Here is a 21,065-nt window from a genome sequence, read left to right on the forward strand (position 1 = left end):
TTCTGAATATAACAATAATTGCCGTAGGTATGTAATAAAATTGTGTAGTTGTGTAAGGCGGCGTATGAAACATATTGTATGTACGCTATTTGTGTTCTTCAGTTTTGTAAACTTTCATAGCCGAAATGCCATAATCTAAAACCCTTATACTTTTGTCATGATCGTACGTACTGTCATGCGTATTTTACTCGGAAAGTAAAACATGTTGGTGTAATACTGAAACAGTTATAGTTAAATAAATTATAGCAATTTTAAGAAGAAAAGTGGAGGTGAGGAGGTGCAATGCATTCCTTGCAATTAACTAGTTTTATTTTTTGGTTATATATCTCTCAATACAATGTTTATAGTTAATCTAAAAGAATCATCAATTACTTATCTTATAGTGATCGTCGGGTACAAAGTGAAATTTAATAATTCAATTACAATATCGTAGTTGAAACGATATACAATGGTATATCAATCTATCACAATACCTATATTACCCATGTCCAAAATAATTAAATAATAAATCATACAATAAAAAACGAAATTTTAAACTATTTTTTTGTTTAATATCTAATGTAATGTTATAAAGTGCCCAACCGTAGTAGACAGCGAGGCGAGAGACGCGCCAGCACCGGCTGTTCGTTACCGGCCGCTGCCGCACCCACGCTGGTGAGCGCGCTCCTCTTCGCAGGCTCGTTCATACTTACAACACACATTTTAACACAGTACTGGTGTATATAAAAAACTTGTAATAGATGTACTTAGAGACAATAACTAAATGTAACATCTACTGATATGAAGCGAAAAAAATAGTAACTATTCAATATTAACGTAACACTGCATGCACTGTTAACTGTTAAGCGTTAAAGATTATTTTATCTTCTTCATGAATTTATCAATGTCAATGCCTCCCGGAGCCTTAAGCTCCGGTGTTGTAAAACTTGTAAAAAAAAGCTCTGAATAATCTAACTAATTGTACCTAATTAATAAGTGGTGAACGGTGTTGGTCACACATACTGTAAAACGTGTTTAAAATACTTTATATTTAAGCTTTTCTTGTAGTGACTGTTTGTTTACCTAAATAAAAATAAAATAAAAAATGTGAGATTTCTAAAAAAGTTCTTGATTTAGGAATATTTAAAAAAATAATAGCACCAAACGGTCATAAACATTCGTTCCCGCTCCATCAAACCTTTCTGATTGATATTATCAATATTATAAATAAAATTAATATCTTAATTATAAAAACATCTTTATATGTATCAAGTATCGTTTCGTTGACGTTTGCAAACTTTTGCTATTTAAACTGCCATCTGTAGACAACCATGAAAACAAATGAACAACTCAAGGCAAAATCAAGCGCCACTATTCAAACTCAAATTATTCATATCGTTTCGAACAGATGGCGCTACTACTCAAACTTTAACTGTCGTGTCCTGTTATATAGATGGTACTTAACTGAGGATTTTTATGAATACAATAACTCTATTATACCTTATATCACAATCTTGCCTATTTGCTATGGTAGTCGATATCTTAGTCAAATCAGTTTCTTTTTTCGAACTGTCAAAACGATTAGCCACTATGGAATCTCTATGAATTACAGAACAATGACGTTCAGGCAAGTTACCTACTCTTTACATAGTTCGTGTCTTCCACTATGACGCGCAGATATGACAATTGTAACCTTTAATAACATAACAATACGAGTCAAGGCACGCGCCGTCGTGAATAACACGAATATAGTTCTTTCCGATTTATCAAATAGAAATTGGGTCTGAAAATAACTGCGGTCTTGGTTTTTCTAATATTTTTCTGGTGTTTTATTTCGGTGTGAAATTATTTATTTTAAATACAGGAAACTTCGCTAGTATCACAAATAACCATATTATGCATCATCTTTGAAAAAGTTATAATTACATGTATTAAATAAGTACTCAGTTTATCACTTGCCAAAATGTCGAATATCATAAAGGTAATCTGAAAAATATTTGCATGATTCAACTAAAATATTATTTATTACCTATATTTATTATTATTAAAAAAATATTTACTAACTAAAATAGAATAGCGCAACCAAAATAATTTGCACAAACACACAAACATCACAAATGCAATCGTCGTCATATAAATAAAATTCTGAATAAGATAGTTTACAGTACATATGGTGCTACCGCACTAGTGCGAAAATTAGCATATTAAGTTACTGTATCGAACATTTAAAGGGCCATATGTACTGTAAAACGTTGTACGATACATGTGCGAATAGGTAATCCGCAACTCGTGTCGATTTAAAACACTCCCTTCGGTCGTGTTTTAATTTATCACCACTAGTTTCGAATTTCCTATTTTTCGCACTTGTATCGTAATGTACTATTATAAGTACGTACATATTCGTTTTGCAGCTATTTCCTTAATAAACAATTGTATAGTCAAGTTCCTAAATATGTATACATTTGATCACCTTCATGCGATTAATTAATTGACTTTATATCTAACGAAGTAAATATTTTATTCACTGCCAGCGACCCGCTAGGCGGGTTCTCTGTTCGTAGGCGCTTTTTTCTCGTAGCGCATAGCTTGAGCTGGCACTGAATATGTTTAAAAAAAATCTCGTGATACCTTTAAAATAGAGACATTATGAATAAAACATAGATAAGTAAATGTAGAAGACTGATAACATCAAATATCTAGAACTATGTATAACATCGGTTGAGCCGTATTGAACAATTTGTAGATGGCGCTATTAATTATATTTGCATTTTAGCGCCGTCGCGTTGTCGGACAGCAAACAGTCAGCGCAAGCGGGCGTCTCGGGTCCAGACCCGCAGAGCCAGTGTTAAGCTGTTAAATTAAAAGCGGCTGTGCCTCATCATTGCTTGTAGATGTAGATGGTGTTATTAATGTTTGCATTTTTGCTGCGGCGTTGTCGTTTAAGCAGTCGGTTTCAGCTGCCATGCTCCGCAGTTTGTCGAACGTGAGCGCGCGGATCTCCTGCGCGCCGAGCACCACATCATAGTTACGTTCGAGCACCTGCTTGATCTCTGCTAGCATCAACGAGTCCAGTCCTAGCTCCGTCAATGTTGCCGTCGAGGACACCTTGTTTACGTCCCTGATACCTGCGGCAAACATTTTACCTATATGTATTTTTATTGAGGTTATCTTAACATCTCGATTAGCTTACTAATTGGAATGCTTCTTGTCAAATGAGTGTTAAACCACTTGAAGCTACTTCTACATTAACATAATAGGTAAGTAAGTAAGTAATAACTATGGTAAGATATCGATGTTGGTTGAGCTCCTGATTAGACAAACAAATGGCTGTTCGTTGCTTTTCGGCCTTCGGCTAATAACACTAACTTAGTAAGCTAAGCATATTTTATTACCGAGAACATTGGCTAAAGTGTGCACGAGGTTCTGTGCTGGCCTTTCCTGGCTGCGCCGCTGGTCGGCCAGCACCATGGATGAGACTACGGCTTGCGAAGCAAGCAACAGCGTACCAAGCGTGGCTAGGCACGACGCAATGCGCTGCGGCACGGTGCCACCTACTTCTACATCTTCTCCGAACATTACAGCCGCTAGTCCTACGTCACCGATGGCACCCCACTGTATTGCCAGCGCCGGTAACCCGTCCGCGCGCCGCCGCTCACATAGCCGTTCCATGGCGCTATTGGCAAATCCATAGTTGCTCTGGCCTGCATTGCCGCGCCCACATGACACCGATGAAAACGCCACGAAAAGCTCTAGCTCTGGTGCCAGCGAGCGTGACAACAAATCCAGGTTCTGCGTCACTGTCCACAAAAATATAAATAATTAACATAAATTATGAGAAATCGTTCTAATTTATAAAAAGGAGATACCTACTGACCCTCAATCTTAGGTTTGGTGACGGCACTGAAGGTGTCCTGTGTCTGGTTATTAAAAAGGGCATCACGCAGCACAGCGGCAAGGTTGAAGATGCCGCCAACTGGCGCAGCCAAAGACGCCTCCTGCAGCAATGCGCGCGCTCCCGCCTCAGTTGTCGCATCCGCGCTTGACACTAATACGCAAACTCCCGCGGCGCACCATCTAGAACAAAGACAGAATAGTTAACGGTTCAGCACAATGTTGATACACTATCACAACACTACTCAGTTTACATACTAAACATTTTAAATTTATGTTAGTTACCTGCGTATACACCAAGACTGGTAACCAGTGCACACACCCTTGCGAGAGTTGAGTATGAGCGTGCGCGCCCCGCGGCTAATCAGCCATTCGCACAGCTCCAGACCAAAACCTCCTAGCCCACCTGCAACCAATATGAAAGCGAGATTAAAAAACGACATACTATCTTTAAAATTCCATAATATATGTGTTATTTATTACCTACCAATGAGTACGTAGCTCTTTCCAGGATGCATATATGCGCGCGGAATGGCTGGCAGTAGCTGTTTCGTCACTATTTTACTCCCTGGTTCTTCCTCGCGCATGCGAATCACAACCTTGCCTATGTGCTTGCCCGTCGACACGTACCTAAAAGTCAAGCCAACATAGCCGTTACCGGTTGAATAGTCAACATCAAATATACATAGTATCTATTCATTACGAAAACTCACCGGAAGGCATCCTCGACCTGGTCATAGTTGTAGACAGTGGTGGGCAATGGGCGAACAGCGCCGTTGGCAATGCCTTCTTTTACGCATCGCCTTAATTTCGCCTTCTCTGGGCTATCCCCATTCTCAATAAACAAGGCGTCCAATAGGACGCCGTGAACTGCGGTGTTTTTCAGCAGCACAGCCATGCCGAGCGCCGTGTTAGCGCTCAGGTCAAATTTGCCGACCTCGAGAAAGCGACCACCGTGGCCGAGACAGCGCATCGACGCCTGCAACTGGTCGCCGGCAAGTGAGTTGAGCACGAGGTCAACGCCACGACCGCACGTGCGACGCAGCACAACGTGTTCAAACGAGCTGTCGCGCGAGTTGGCAATGTTGGCAGCCGGCAGCTGCGGGAAGCGCTCGAGCAGGTAGGCACGTTTGGAAGGCGATCCCACAGTGGTATAAACGGTACAGCCGGCATGCAGTGCGATTGCAATAGCAGCCTGGCCTAAGCCACCAGCGCCAGCGTGCACTAGCACAGCCTCACCACGCTGCATGCGCCCGCGCAACACCAAAGCGTAGTACGCTGTCGCATACGCGACTGGCACAGTGGCCGCCTCTTCTAGAGACCACTGCTCAGGCACCTCCCACATGAGTGTCACGTCGGCCTGCACAGTGGTCGCTAGGCCCATTGTTTGAACTATGCCCATTACGCGCTTGCCATTTGATGAATACCCGCTAAACTCGAACCCAAGTAGACACTCCTGTAAAATTAAACTAACTTGTTGTATTGTGCTGTCATTCAGTACTTACTATACACTAAATGTATCATAGATCTTTTTATAGGTTTAACAAAGATATAATTTTTAGCAAAGGGTTTGTTCAAGTATTGTGGCTACCTTATCAGCGACACGGGCAGGTAGTGTATCGGGCGGTAGCTTTCCTGTAGCGAGCATGACATCGCGAAAGTTGATAGATGAGTAATAGACACGGCATAGGTCACGGTCAGTCGGCTGCGGCGCGTTCACCGCATGTTGCAGGTCGCTCTCGATCCAGCGCAAAGATGACAAGTCACCGCGCGTCAGCGTGTTCACGTATGCATGTTCCACCTGCCACCGAGAACCGACTTAAAGCCTTGTCGTTGCCAATTGACAAACACGTCATAATATTTATATTTTTTCATTAAAATTCCAAAAGAAAAAGTTTTTCCTTTGTTCTATGTACGGACGAAGAAATTTATTCTTTAGCAGTTTACGGTTCACTTTAGAAGGGACAGATCTTAGCAGAAGTATATATACTTAACCAAATTTACTTTGAACCGCAAACTGCTAAAGAATTAATTTCCCCGACTGTACAAAACATACGATAATCATAAATGACAATATCAAAAATGTATGTAAGTATGTATGTATCTATGTCACTTTATTTATTTATTTATTTATTTATTTATTTTACATGGAGAACCAACAGCTATAACTGTGCTAATAACAACATAAATAGTGACACAGAGCCAATTATAGGATCTCACATATAGCACCGTCTTAATATTTAACATTAAGTTAAATAACACGCACTATTTTACATAGGCACAAGCAATAATATGTTAATGTGTAAGTATAATAATAATATGTTTATTGCACATAAACAGGTTAACATAAAACAGACAAAACAAAACAAAAAAATAATGTTATGTACAAAGGCGAACTTATCCCTAAAAGGGATCTTTTCCAGCTAACCTTTGAGAAAATGCGAAAGGATCAAACACTAACAGGTGAAAGACAAATCAATATTTACGGTAGCAATATGAGAATTTGGGATACACATAAAAGTAGCATGAGAGCAATCAATAATAATAAAATAAAATAAAAAGTAGACAACCCGTAGTATGAATACGCAAAGTATAACATATACATAAATCTATATACACCTATATATGAGATATAGGTGTATATAGATTAAATTAATTAATTAATTATAATATTATAAATAAATATATGTATACATAAACACATAATATAGATATATATAAATAAAAAGTACTCAGTTCTAATATCAGGAGTCTAATAGCCACAACTTTTTCAACTTCTCCTTGAGTGAGGCAACAGATTGCGACTTCCTTACATCCACTGGTAGATCGTTCCACAGCTTAACTGCGTATGCAGTGAAAGATCTAGAGTACACAAGCGACTTTTTCGGCGGAATGGCTAAAATCAGATTTGCATTAGATCGCAGATGGTGACTGCTAACAGTAGCCAGAAAACTAAATCTTTCTGATAGATACGTAGGGGATGCGGGATTAAACAACACGTTGAAGAGTAATGACAGCACATGCACATCTGTACGACGAGGTATCTATAAAAAATCTTATTTATGTAAAAATCTTTGCACCGGTCATTTTAGATAGTAACCAACCTCTCGCTTGACTTGTGTCGGGTTTTCAAGCGGCAGGTGGCGGTAGGTACCCCAAATGCCGGCACGCAGTACGTTAAAAGTCAGGTCGCGGCGTATTTGTGCGCTGTACGCCGGTGCATCGGGATCGAACGGTTCCGCCGCTTCTGGAAGGTAGTACACGCGCAGGTGGTCGCTGCCGGGCTCGCGTCGCAAGCACGTCCCCAGGCCCAACACGCCGGAGCCGGGCGCGCGCGACCACACATACACGCGCAGGTTCTCATTCTCAGCGCTCTTCATAGCAATCTTTAGCTGGTCAACCCAGGCGTAGTCCTCCTCATGCACTTCAATGATGAGTTTAGTTGCAGGCAAGGCTGCTGTGCGCTTCAGCAGTAGGTACTCGGACGATTCCGAGCGACGTCGAGATACCTTTACAAACACAATATATTTTAACTACAAGCCGACTGGAATACAAAATATCAATCAAGAAATCAAGGTAAATAATATTACCAGTGTGAGTCCTGCGTTGGCAGCAGCCACCCGCATCGACGACTCGTCGAACGCGTGCTCCTCCGTCTCCTCCAGCAATACAAAGCCGTTGGCGATGCTCGCTGCTGCCAATACAGACAGTTCGTCGTGCCGTGACAAGACGTTGGAGCCCATCACTACGTGGCAATCGGTCTCTAACGCGGCGCTCGCCACCACCTGAAATTTACTTTCAACTAAATGGCTCGAATGACATTCAATATATTTTTTTATTAATTTGAAGTGAAACTTTATAAATATCATTAAAATAAATAACGATTTTTGACAATTGAAAAACCATACAAAAAACATCACTGTCATAAAATACCACAGAATAATATTATCGTTTTGCCTATTCTGAATACCATACAAAAAACACCAATGTCATAAAATACTAAGTACAGATATAGGTATTACGAGTATGTACCTTTTGTTCGTTCATGAAGCGCTGGTGGCCTAGCGGTAAGAGCGTGCGACTTGCAATCCGGAGGTCGCGGGTTCAAACCCCGGCTCGTACCAATGAATTTTTCGGAACTTATGTACGAAAAATCCTTTGATATTTACCAGTCGCTTATCGGTGAAGAAAAACATCGTGAGGAAACCGGACTAATCCCAATAAGGCCTAGTTTACCCTCTGGGTTGGAAGGTCAGATGGCAGTCGCTTTCGTAAAAACTAGTGCCTACGCCAGTTCTCGGAATTAGTTGCCAAGCGGACCCCAGGCTGCCATTAGCTGTGGCAAAATGCCGGGATAACGCGAGGAAGAAGAAGAAGAGACATTACGAGTACGTTTCGCCTATTCTGCTTGTATTCTATTTTTATACTCGTTACTACAGTGCGCACCTTTATTCCTAGCAGTTCCATAGTTACAGCATACTGTTGTACACCTTCATCCGCTACCAGCGTTGCATCCACGTGCACCGCCGGCACAGTTTCTAAAACTGAAGTAGAAATATGGCATTAGTGAAGCTAGTATTTGAATAGTATGTAGTATGTGCCTACTAACTATACCTACGTCCTACGTACTGCATAATAGTACATTTCGATGCTAGTGCGGAAAGTATTTAATTACTTCACGAGTACCGAGAGTTACGAGCCGTAGGCGAGGTGAATAATGACATTTCCTCACGTGTATGGAACGACGTTTTTTAATACAGTTGCGAAAAAATAAGAGAAACAACAAGTTTTTTTTATCCATGTTCTATAAGACAGACACAATTGTAAATATAAAACATTATACTATTATTACCTAAGTATCGTTATTTACGATTATTTGTGTATCGTATATTTAAATTGTATAAAAATAATATCGAATGTTGCCTTTGGAAACTTAAAACATGCTTGCAGTAAGAAAAAAGCGGCCAAGTGCGAGTCGGAGTTCAAACCAATTTTTGGTGGAAGTTTGCATGGTAATGTATATCATATATTTTTTTTTAGATTTTTCATTCTGTTATTTTATAAGTTACAGGGGGACACACATTTTTTCACTTTGGAAGTGTCTCTCGCGCAAACTATTCAGTTTAGAAAAAAATGATATTAGAAACCTAAATATCATTTTTGAAGACCTATCCCTAGATACCCCACACGTATGGGTTTGATGAAAAAAATTTTTTTTTTAATTTTTATGACGTATTAAAAAAAAACTACTTACTAGATCTCGTTCAAACCAATTTTCGGTGGAAGTTTGCATGGGAATGTATATCATATATTTTTTTTAGATTTTTCATTCTGTTATTTTAGAAGTTACGGGGGGGGGGGGGACACACTTTTTACCACTTTGGAAGTGTCTCTCGCGCAAATTATTCAGTTTAAAAAAAAATTATATTAGAAACCTCAATATCATTTTTAAAGACTATACTTACCAAGTTTGAACAGTATAGCTTTTATAGTTTCGGTAAAAAGTGGCTGTGACAGAATCGGACAGACAGACGGACATGACGAATCTATAAGGGTTCCGTTTTTTGCCATTTGGCTACGGAACCCTAAAAACGACTCTGTTTTGACACGCGTTTTGGTAGCTATTCCGTTCCATTCAGTATCATCAGCATCTTTCCATTATTCAATATCAAAAAATATACGTGTTATAATGATGAGGATGTAAGCAATAAAATATGAAATATGCATATATTTATTATTCTTACATTAGCAGTAGGTTTTTATGTTCATTACGACTTTTAAAGGAAAGTAACATTAACACTCAACAATAAGTAGTCATGAATTGGAACAAGTATACCTAAATTAAAAAAAAATGGAAAAGTAAAAAGCACTAGTTCGCGAAAACCAACTTTTCGCACGCTAAACAGCTACGCAAAGTAGCACTTTTTGGGCAACTGTATTAAAAAAATAGATTTCATAAGTGAGACACGTCTCAATACTTCCCACATGTGTATTTTTTTTTTTTGCTTTTTTATTTATATCCTTGTTTTTGACGTCGACGTCGATGTAATGCTTAAATATCTTTAAGTTATCAAAATATTTGTTTGTATTGTATTATTTTGTGAGCATTTTGGGGTCACCTGTAAGCCCGCAAGAGTTTTTCACTAATAATAAAAAAAAATATGCAAAACTCCCGCTAAAACGTGCCAAAAGTTTGGCTGAAATAGATCGCTCTTTAATAGCGATATTACCACCTATTTTTCCTTATTTTGCACTAAAAATTTAAGCCAATCCGACCGTAGTTAACTAAATGACATCAATCATCATCAAGATATCGTTTTAATGTCAAGTGTACGTTAGAATGTTATGTTATATACATTTATTCTTACATGTGAAAAGCCAGGATTATACCTAATTGAAGTATTAGGTATAATCCTGGCAAATACTACCTCCGTGCTTTTAAAGGTTCTTTGATAGATCATGTAAATAGGTATTAGTTTTACAAGGGGGCAAAGTTGTTGTTTAACCCGTCGTGCTAATATTGATACCTGAGAAAGAGAAATATTCCAAAATTGAAACATGAGCGTAGCAAGTGGTTCGAAAATGGAATCTTGAGCGTTGCACGAGAGTTAAACAAACTTTGCCAACGAGTGAAACAAATATTTTCACCACACAAACGCAAGGAAAATAATAACTGTAAAATAACAAACAAAATCAAACCAAATCAATTCAGAGTTATTGCTACTAAGTATTTGTCATTCAAAATCATCATTTAAAAATCAATTCTACCAGCCAACATACGGAAACATTTGCATTTAATTACTATGCCATACATGTTGATAAAATGCAACTTTCACATCAGTTTTTGAAGTACCAAGATAGCCTTTACCAGCTAGTGTGGTGAAAAAACATGCTGTAGGTTTTAAGTTCGTTCTTCTTACAAGATTGTGATTTATACCATATAGATAGTTTCCTAAATATTGTCTTTGTCATACCTTGCAACACACGTGGCAGCAGAAGCGCCTTTACAGGCCGCCGGAGCGCGTGCTCGGCAAGTTTCAACTTATGCACGTTACAGTTTTCGAACGCCAGCTGCAATGCGGCGCTGAGCGCATAGCTCTCGACATCCTCAGTCTCCAGCGGTAGAAACACGTGCTTTTCCAGTATAGGCGCCGCTTGAACGTTGGTGCGGCGTGGTGCCAACGAGGTCTGGACACCGCGAAACTCGACACCACCGGCAACAATAACATTTAGGTTGCGATAAACTTGTACCGGTACGACATCGTCCTTGGCAGCCTCACGCTGCACCGCAGGGTCGATCACTACTCGCTGCAGACGGGTCGGCAAATACAAGATACGCTTATCAATGCCGATGAGGGTATATTGTATCATCGTGTCCATGAACGAGATCCAGTTTCCTTCCCATTTGAGTTGGCCACGCGCGCCGCTCGCCTCCGAGGATTTGATACCGCGAAACAAGTTTTTGTAGTTATATCCACGGAGGCCTAGCTCCTTATAAATGTCCTCTGAGGTCAGCGAGGGCATGTATTCGTGTTCAATTTTTTCCTCATCCAGCATAGTGACTGGCAAGCGTTCGGCGGCGGGGTCGGCGGTAAGCCGCACCGTGCCCGTGAACACCACTTCGCCTCCCTCGCACACCTCGAACTCGCCCGAACCACTGAACAACGATATAAGAAAGCACACAGGAGCGACGTGTGACATAATGGTGGCACGGCGAAAATTTAAATTTTCAAATATCACCGCCGCCTGCTCTATTTCCAGTTTGTTAATTTTCGCTACCGTACGCCACACCAACATCTGTACATCAAAGACATGTAAAATGTGAGTGACGGGTATAATTATTATTTATTCTGCATAAAATTACATTTTTTTAATGGATCTACGTTTGAAGAGTGTCATTAGACACTTTCAATAAAAATTAATCAAAACTTACTAAGTATCCAGTCGCAGGAAAGAGAATTCTGCCATCAATGTTATGTCCGGCGATAAAGGCATCTTCGGGTTTGTCGAGGTCGTACTCAATGATGTTCTCTTTAACCTTCATGAAGTCATATACATCCCACTCGACGCGATGATCCCAGCCGATATGTGACGCCAGTGCAGGCGTGCCGCGGGACACCGGCCACGTTACACGCGGGTATAACTGCGCTACCTTTATAGATAGAATAAAATATTGTTTGAAGGTACAACACATTAGAAATCGAAATTCAGAGGGGAGAATCAAATTGAAAATTTGATCAGATATTAAATTAGCGTCAATCTCATCTAGCGACACACCGTACTAAAATTTTTGATGACAGTCGAGCGCTCAAAATTCACAAAATTGCCCTTAATTTAACATAATAACGTCGAATATTATTAGTATTTTTAAGGCCGCGTCACCTTCGTTGATTGGTCACAGTCTTATATTCAAGTAGGATCGGCAAACTAGTACATGAATTTAATTTTTGTGTCCGCACCACACAATTGACAATTTGATCGAATTATGCTAAAAATTATGTCACCTGGACTGTACTTTAGCTAGGAAAGAAAATGGAATAAGTATTACCTGAGGTTGAGCGCCGGCACCGTAGGCTTTTCCCACGGCAGCAAGAAGATGCACGAGAGCGTCGGGTACGTTGCGACGCACGAGTGGTACATGCACAGCAACTGGCATCGCACGCCTGACAATTGCCTGAAGGAGCGCGTGAGGCGCCACCTCCAGCAGCAACGCCCGCTCCGGCACCAATGCAAGCACCGGCGCGAACTGCACCACAGACACCAGGTTGTTCACGAAGTACGCGGCGTCGCTCAGTCGACCTGCAAGATTGAATAGCTGCATGAATATCCCATACTTGCTAAATATACGTATGTACTTACCTGTTCCGATCTAGTAACGAATAACGAGTGTTTAATTTTTAATCTAACTTTCGAAAAGCGATCATGGTGGTGGAGTTCGCGATCAAGCGTGAAGCTTGACCGAGCGAAAACAACCTCGACGCAACATTTAGTTGCTTTCGTATCTTTATATTAACAATACAAATACAATTCAATACAAATACATTTATTTAAATGTTCAATTCTTCGATCTGACCACGATACATACACCGCGTTTTTTTTAAGCTCCGTTAACTACGGGCTATAGGTAAGTACAGTCAGCTGCAGAGAGAGGTGACCCCCCTGAATACTATCAGTCTATGCACGAATCAGTCCGTTTATCTCTAGTGACGGCGCTTATCACTTCAGATAATAATTACCTAAGTCTGAGTTCCACTGCTCCTGAGGTACGGAGGAGGAGAGCCAGCGCGGGCTGCGCTGTTTAGGCTCGGGAATGACTTGCTGAAGGCGCTGAAGGAGAAGCGGAGCGACGCTCGCGATATACGAGCTGTGGAACGCTATGCCCGCAGTGTCCACCATACGCACAAATACGCCGTTCGCCGACAACTGCTGTACAAACTTCTCCACCGACGCCAAAGGACCAGAAATCTGTTTAAAAATAGTTATTTGTTACGTGTAAATAAAGTAAGTAAACGCATAACGGCGAAATCAAACGAATATGAAGATTAGGAAGGGATTTGTAGGGATAAAGTCTAAAATAATGTCAGTAGACGTTTGCGAAAAAGTAGTGGCTCGGTACCCGTGTACTCGTGTACTACTTTTCCGTCTTGTCTTACCGTGACGTTGTTAGCTGAGTTGTGTGCGGCGAGCTCGACGTCTGCGGGGCAGCAACGGGCGACCTCCTCTGAGGAGAGACCTACGGCAGCCATGGCTCCAGATGCTGGCACCGAGTCTAGCGTACAGCGCCCGCGCCAGTACGCGCACAAAACCGTTTGCTCCGCTGTTAGCGTCCCGTCCGCGTACGCACATCCTGCATTGATTAGCTGGATTAAGTGTTGACATTTAAAAAAATATTTTCAAAGTGTTTTTCATTTTATTTCATATTACGTAACAAGTCCTCCCGTTAACAATAATCAACATATAATGAAACCAGAACTACTTTCAGAACGCATGTTGAAAAGCTAATCACAAGGTGAAAGACTGGAATGATCCACTCTGTGGTTTAGTTGTGTAAACAATCTAGTATTGAAGTTTTTTTTACCTATTTCACCAGTAGAGTGTCCAATTATGCCATCGGGGTGAATGCCAAGCTCGTTCAGAATATCTACCAGCGCCACCTGCACGGCGGCGATGGAGACGAAGGAGTTGATGATGTTGTCGAAGGCTGACTTCGGTGCCTCTGTGATCACATGCCTGAGGTCTATGCCGTAAGGCTCGAGTGCTGATGCCGATCGCGCAATACTCGCCGCGAATACCGGTAGGCGCATCAGCTCTCGAGCCATACCGGCCCACTGCGAGCCCATGCCGCTGAACAGGAACCACACGGGGCGTGGGTCACCCTCTGTCTCGAGAACCTCCAGCACGGGAGGTGCGTCGCACTCTGGATTCAGTACGACGTATCCACGGCGAGGGTGCCCTGGTATGGCGCGTGCATGCACGGTGTCCAGCAGAGCGTGCAGCTCGGAATCGCGCGGATGTAATGCAGCGAGCTGTAGTAGTTGCTTGACGGCCTCGTCAGTCCGGCCCGAGGCGAGCACGAGGCGTGGTGCCGGATACTCAGCCGGCGGTGGGCGGTCTCCAAATCCGCCCTCGAGAATCATGTGCGCATTGGCTCCGCCGAACCCGAAAGAATTTACAGCCACCAAGCCACCTTGCCATGGCGTATTTTCGACCACCATCTAAGCCAGACACATATTTATTACCAAATCTTAAAATGTAATTTACGTCTATCACTCCTAAAACGATATAACGTTTGATTAACAACTTTTAAAAATTATGAAATCTATAGATTTTATCTTTTTCATACAAATTTAATATTATTACACGCTTTAAACGTAACAAAATTCGCATTACATTGCGCCTTAGAATTAACTTCAATGTGTAATAAAAATTAAAACATAAGTTATTTTTAAAAGTTGCTGAACAAATGTTGGCGAGTTTGAGGCGTACAGCCTACAGATTAATTTATTGCACCTGTTACAGGAAACACCCGGTATATCACTGGTATGTCATCTATTACTTACGCTAATGAATTTCACATAAAAAATTGATATTACTTTTATGATAGGACTATATCAAAGTAAGCAGGATGTACTTTAATGCGGCCATCGATGAGCGCAGGGATTTCGGCATTAGGGTTCTTGAAGTGTAGACTACCGGGGATAACGCCATGCTCCATTGCTATCACCACTTTGATGACGGAACACAGTCCGGAGGCCGACTCAGGATGGCCCATGTTGGTCTTTACAGCACCCATCAGCAGTGGAGCTTGCCGGTCCTTGCAGAACAGCTTCGTGATTGCATTACCTTCCTCTGGATCTCCCACCTACGGCACAGAATTAGGGTTAGCTAAACATCGCAAGATGTCATAACTGTAAAACAACATATCTTTATTAATAATCTCTCACCTTAGTGCCGGTGCCGTGCGCCTCCACGTAAATAACGTCCTGCGGACGCAGTTGAGCCTCCTCAAAAGTTGCAAGCGCGTTGCGGTACTGCAAGGCTCCGTTGGGGTAGTTGATGCCCTCTTTCTTATAACCATCGTTGTTCGTCCTCGCACCGCGCACTGTGCAGTACACGCGACGCGCGGCGCTACGTCGTTGCAGAAGTACTGCTACTACCGCTTCAGAACGTACATAACCGCAACCGGATTCATCAAACGCGGCGCAACGACCATCCGGCGACAGCATTGTTAAGCGATGGAAGCTTAGTGATGTGGCCGGGTTTAGGCAGATGTTCGTGCCGGCGACTACGGCGGCTTCACAACGGCCCGCTCGGATGTCATTCCAGGCCTGCACCAGCGCATGCATAGAGCCCGCACAGGCAATATCCATAGATATTGATGGTCCCTTTAGGTCAAATGCGAAAGAAATTCGGTTGGGAAACATGGAATTGCTGCAGCCAGTCAAGGCGTAGCCATTAATTTTGTCCATGTCTTGAGACCACGCCTGAAAACATTCGGATGTGGAGAGGCCCACGTAGACACCAGTGCTTGAGCCGCGTAGCTCGACAGGGTTGTATCCGGCATCCACCATAGCCTCGTGTGTAACTTCCAGCAGCAGTCGCAGTTGCGGGTCCATAATTTCTACTTGCTTAGCATGCACCCCGAAGAACGCTGCGTCGAAGTGTTCCAAGTCTTTCAGCTTTCCACAGCGTAGTGGCAATCCGTACATTCCTGAATAAAGAAAAGTATAGTTTTTTGACAAAGAAATAGATTTAGGTTAGTAGGTACTAATAAAGTCCCAGGGAATTAATGGTTCTCGGAACAAAAAGTACCAAAGGTGTATGAGGATACGTAGCCGCGGATGTATTTTGTAAGAACCAATAGAATATTGTCCACTAGAGCTGCGCTGAGCGAGGTTATTTAAATAAAGTTATTATATTGGTTCTTAACAAATAAGTAGATCCCTCGCTATGCATTTTCGCACATCAGATCTCTGGTAGAAACGCATCCTAAGTCTACAGCTGCGTTTCTATATTTAATGAAAACCAGCAAAGTTTACCCAAAACTGCGGCATGTCCGTCATAGCGTCATCTAAAATAGAATCTACTTAGTTTCTGATTTACATAAACTACCGTCAAAAAGTTTAAGACCAAACACAGAATATGCAAATAATCAAGATTTTAATGATTTTTTTTACGAATATACTACTTTGTAGTAGATACCTACAATCCGAAAAATAAAGCGTTAAATAATTCAGGATTTATTAAAAAAAGGCATATATATTATAATAATAAAAAGTTTTTCACAGTTTCTCATCGAAAAATCCTTGACGTTTTAGTGGACTACAGAGTAATCTTGATATTCTTTCTACAAGTTTGTGTAGTAGCTTATGGATGTCCACTGATATTGCAGTATCTCCCATAGAGTTTTTGGTGATGTCGGATATTGTTTTCGGACCCTACGGGCGAGTTCATCCCATGAAAGCAGTAGGAGACAGTGGACAATGCTCACCTGGCTTCCAGCGGCGGTCATCAGCAGTGACGAGGTCGACGCCAGCAAACAGCTTGTCTGCGAACTCATCTATGCTGTCACATTCGGGCAAACGCCCTGACAGTCCCGATATCACCACATCCTCATGTTCATTCACAGTTGCCATTGTTTAGGATCTGTAATATGCAGGCCTGTTTAAATAAACTTTATAAATCACGGGTACAGGAAAATTTAGTTACTTATGTCTTAAACTCTTGATGTTCAGTCCTAAAACAAATAAAAATTACCTACAATGAAATTTGAATCATTATTAAATTGAACAGAGCCGGTTTTGTTTTGTTTCATTTAATTTTAAAACGAATCAAATTCAATTCTATTTTCTACGTACTTATTTATGCGGTATACAGTGTGTGTTATTTGGGCACTTAATAGGGAACGTATATACCACGTCATCGTCCACATATATAAAGAAAACGTTTTTCTAAATATTTTCCATTCTCCGTGTTTTTTTTAAACTAGGTTTATAGGTTTTTTTATTATCAAAATTTGAAATACATTTTTTTTAAAGTGAAATATTCAAACCAAGAATATATAACAATATACATAATGGATATATACAGATGATTACTATAAATAGCTTATATCTAAAATAGGCCTTTGAGATATTGTACCAAGGATGCTGGCGGCATTTCCTCGTTGTATCGCAATACTGATACCTTGTGCGAGGAAGCCGCCAGCTCTTCGGTCACCAGTTACGTTAACCAGACGTTTCGCGATTTCTCCAAAAAAACTTGTGCGCGCTGGGACCCCAAATATATTAAGAATATATTATACTGAAGCCAACGACATCAAAATCAAAGTGACTTGTTAAGATTTAGTTAGTGGAAAACGTTTTCTCCCGAAATGCACTTTCATACAAAAAGTACCGTTATTTCGTTAGGATCGCATAGCTTTTCTTCCCTCTTAAATGATATTGTCGAATGTTAGGAATTCGTACTTTGACTCTAAAGTAGATATTTATTCTGGTTGATTCTTACTTTGAGCAGCTAACTTCAAGAAAACCGTCCGTCAAGGAGTATGACTATGAGTGTGACCGGAGCCACAAATTACTAATCGCGAGCACGCGTAGAATGACATAATATGCAGCTAGCCCGCTCTTTATAAGCCTAGGTAGCAAGTCATTGCAATTTTCCATCCGATCCGCCCCAATGTCAAAAAAAAATTACAAGCATTTGTGTCACCTACAAAACTGCATTTAAAACACGTCTAAAAACTTGCAAAACGTAATTCTGCCACTACTCCGCCCAGTCAACCGTTCTTTGTTTACAATTCGTGTCAAGTATGTATGGTTGCAAATTTGCAATTTGTTGTATTCACCTGTATTTAATTTACTCCTTCCAAAATAATCCTCGTTTTTAAAGTGGAATCTATATAACCGAGCTGTAAGTATCATTAGCTGTAAAAAAAATTAGACGAAAAGTATTTTTCCACCGTTTTCTCCGTAGGTATAGAATCTTCAAAAAATAAATTAGTTTTTATATGTATTTCTGTAATTTGGCATTTATGAAAAAAACGACCATGTTTCCAATCTCGGCCAAAAAATGTATGCGATTGACACCTTTTATGGTAAAGCGCCGCATGGACGCTCACCGCAATGCCTGCCGTCATAAAATGTCAGTTTTCCTCCTAGTTTGTGGATTATTTTGTACACAAATCAAATTTTATGTTCTAGTCGTTGTCAGGCCCATAAGACAAGTCTTCTTCCTCGCGTTATCTCGGATTTTTGCCATGGCTCATGGGAGCCTGGGGTCCGCTTGACAACGAATCCCAATATTTGGTGTAGGCACTAGTTTTTAAGAAAGCGACTGCGAGCACATGCAGGGAGAACCTTATGAAAATACAGAGAACAGCATGCATGGCTATTACCGGGGCGTTTAGAACAACGCCAACAGCGGCGATGGAGGTACTGCTAGACCTCCCGCCGCTACATCTGGTGATACAATCCGAGGCGCGGAAATCGCTACACAGGCTGGCTCTAACAGGCCTATGGAGCGATAGCAAGCCAAAGACTAAACACACAAACATGGAATGTGACAATTTCATGGAAAGGATAACGAATATGGGCTGCGATAAGATGCAACCCAAGTTTGTGTTCCGTAAGAATTTTGAAGTTAAAGTTCCAACAAGGGCTGAATGGACCGAAGGTCTTCAAGCACCAAATTCGGATGAAAACGACATCATATGGTACACAGACGGGTCCAAGACAGTATCTGGTACGGGGGCAGGCATTTATGCAAATGACTTTAGTTGTAGCATAAGCATGGGTAATTACGCTACTGTCTTCCAAGCCGAGACGTACGCTATAATTGCCTGTGTGCATGAGAATATAGTTAGGCAAACCCAAGGGAAGAATATCTATATACTCAGTGACAGTCAGGCTGCACTCAAGGCGCTCAGGGCGCCCAGAGTGGACTCTAGACTGGTGTACAATGGTGTCCAAGCTCTGAACAAGCTTGGAAGACAAAATAGAGTGCAACTGGTATGGATTCCAGGGCACGAGGGATTCATAGGCAATGAAAATGCAGATGAACTTGCCAGAGCCGGATCCGCAAGTAACCACATAGGTCCGGAACCATTCGTGGGGCTCTCACAGAGGGGGCAACTACACAAAAGATCCCTATGGGTCGAAGTGTATCCGCAAGGGCCCCCGGTAATTAGAATATAAGAAGAAAGCGACTGCCATCTGACCTTCCAACCCAGAGGGTAAACTAGGTCTTGTTGGGATTAGTCTGGTTTCCTCACGATGTTTTCCTTCACCGAAAAGCGACTAGACTAGTAAATATCAAATGATATTTCGTACATAAGTTCCGAAAAACTCATTGGTACGAGCCGGGGTTTGAACCCGCGACCTCCGGCTCCGAATTGCAAGGCGCACGCTCTTACCGCTAGGCCACCAGTGCTTTTTTTGGGCCCATAAAACAAGTAACTTACTATTTTTGACCGATTTCAGTTGGAGGTTCGCAATTCATCGGAACCTTTTTTAAATATTTTTATGTATGTTTTTGGAGGGTTTGATTAAATGACGGTTAAATATGTTTAGAACCAATTATAATATTTTGATTCTCAATTCTACATATTTCAATGACTCTCGTTCCTTAACCCTCCAGCTAACCTTCACAATAATAGCTGTTTATTCATGTTAAATATATTGAATTGATTGACATCTCCAATAAAATATTATGCATGTTTCTTATTACTACCGCCCACTTCATTCAATTAATAAATTAAAAGTAATGTACACATATGTATGTAGGCAGTGATACTTTGATGCTTTATTGCTGCGTTTATTTAAACGTATGCAGCAGTGCAGACTCAGAGCTAGGAATAAATTTCATTTGTCGTGTTTTCCCAGGTGATAATTCGTCTGGGCAAAATTTTACATGAGAATGTTGTTGATCGGATTTCACTTCTTTTTGTAAGTTGCTTATGACAATCTTCCATCCCCTAATTTAAAGAGTGGGGATGATTTACTAAAAAACCTGAAATACGTATTTTATTATTCATTATAAAGGAGTCCCTATATATTTTCAGACCTCAAGCATCAAAATTTGCGGAAGTCTTATACAAACTTTCATCCCCTAGTTTATGGAGTCCGGGGGTAAAAGTTCAAAGTTTTAGATTTTTTGTTATTTGTGTACTAATACCAGCTTAATACACACCAAATTTTAGCTTTCTAGGAGTTCAGGAAGTACCCTAAGAGTTTTGATGATCATCAGTGTGTGAACGAGTCAGTGACGAAATCGGGGTTTTTTTTTAAATAATATCAATAAAATCTAAAGTATGACAGCTATATAACTGAGACTTTCTATGTGAAATAAGTCCGACGACTTTCTATGTGTAAGAATACCGGTGACGCGGGCAGCATTAGCTTGCTGTATCGCAATAATAATATGTTGACCAAGAAAGCTGCCAGCTCTACGGTCAGCGGTAACGTCTACTAACTATCCGGACATATGATGCGTTCGGAACCCCTGAGCCTTGTCTCTTGGCCCTTGGGTCCTGTCGCTAAACGGTATATTTACTCGTATATGGACTTTTTTAATTTTCTTGCCATCTCTGACGACCTCCTTGCAAATGTTTCGTGGAGATGATATTACCAAATATCAACTTTTTTTAAACAGAATCACGGTCGCTAGTGATCAAAGTGAAAAGGTTGAAATAAAAT

The 21,065-nt window shown here is 41.0% G+C and overlaps 2 protein-coding genes across 4 annotated transcripts; one reads left to right on the plus strand and one right to left on the minus strand.

The window, feature by feature from the left end:
• Window positions 1–270: 270 nt before the first annotated feature.
• Window positions 271–19,487, minus strand: LOC133523657 (fatty acid synthase-like). Of its 3 annotated transcripts, none has more exons than XM_061859333.1 (20): window positions 17,878–19,487; window positions 16,862–17,016; window positions 15,315–16,081; window positions 15,002–15,232; window positions 13,949–14,585; window positions 13,524–13,717; window positions 13,107–13,335; window positions 12,419–12,669; window positions 11,804–12,022; window positions 10,845–11,667; window positions 8,317–8,414; window positions 7,461–7,655; window positions 6,975–7,379; window positions 5,462–5,671; window positions 4,584–5,326; window positions 4,358–4,500; window positions 4,156–4,276; window positions 3,854–4,053; window positions 3,372–3,776; window positions 271–3,104 (listed from the first exon to the last, which is right to left on the minus strand). In XM_061859333.1, exons 2-20 carry the CDS (start codon window positions 17,004–17,006, stop codon window positions 2,833–2,835), a joined length of 6,288 nt encoding a protein of 2,095 aa, XP_061715317.1. In that variant the 5' UTR covers window positions 17,007–17,016; window positions 17,878–19,487; the 3' UTR covers window positions 271–2,832. The 3 variants fall into 3 exon arrangements, with proteins under 3 accessions (XP_061715317.1, XP_061715318.1, XP_061715319.1); XM_061859335.1 differs by having other exon boundaries at window positions 2,945–3,104; window positions 3,535–3,776; XM_061859334.1 differs by lacking the exon at window positions 17,878–19,487 and having other exon boundaries at window positions 16,862–17,463.
• LOC133523883 (uncharacterized) lies at window positions 18,756–20,841 on the plus strand. The gene is made up of 2 exons (XM_061859637.1): window positions 18,756–19,379; window positions 20,743–20,841. Exons 1-2 carry the CDS (start codon window positions 18,756–18,758, stop codon window positions 20,839–20,841), a joined length of 723 nt encoding a protein of 240 aa, XP_061715621.1.
• The last annotated feature ends 224 nt before the right edge of the window (window positions 20,842–21,065 follow it).

The sequence above is a fragment of the Cydia pomonella genome, chromosome 12 (assembly GCF_033807575.1).
Source record: "Cydia pomonella isolate Wapato2018A chromosome 12, ilCydPomo1, whole genome shotgun sequence".
In the NCBI taxonomy this organism is placed as follows: Eukaryota; Metazoa; Arthropoda; class Insecta; order Lepidoptera; family Tortricidae; genus Cydia; species Cydia pomonella.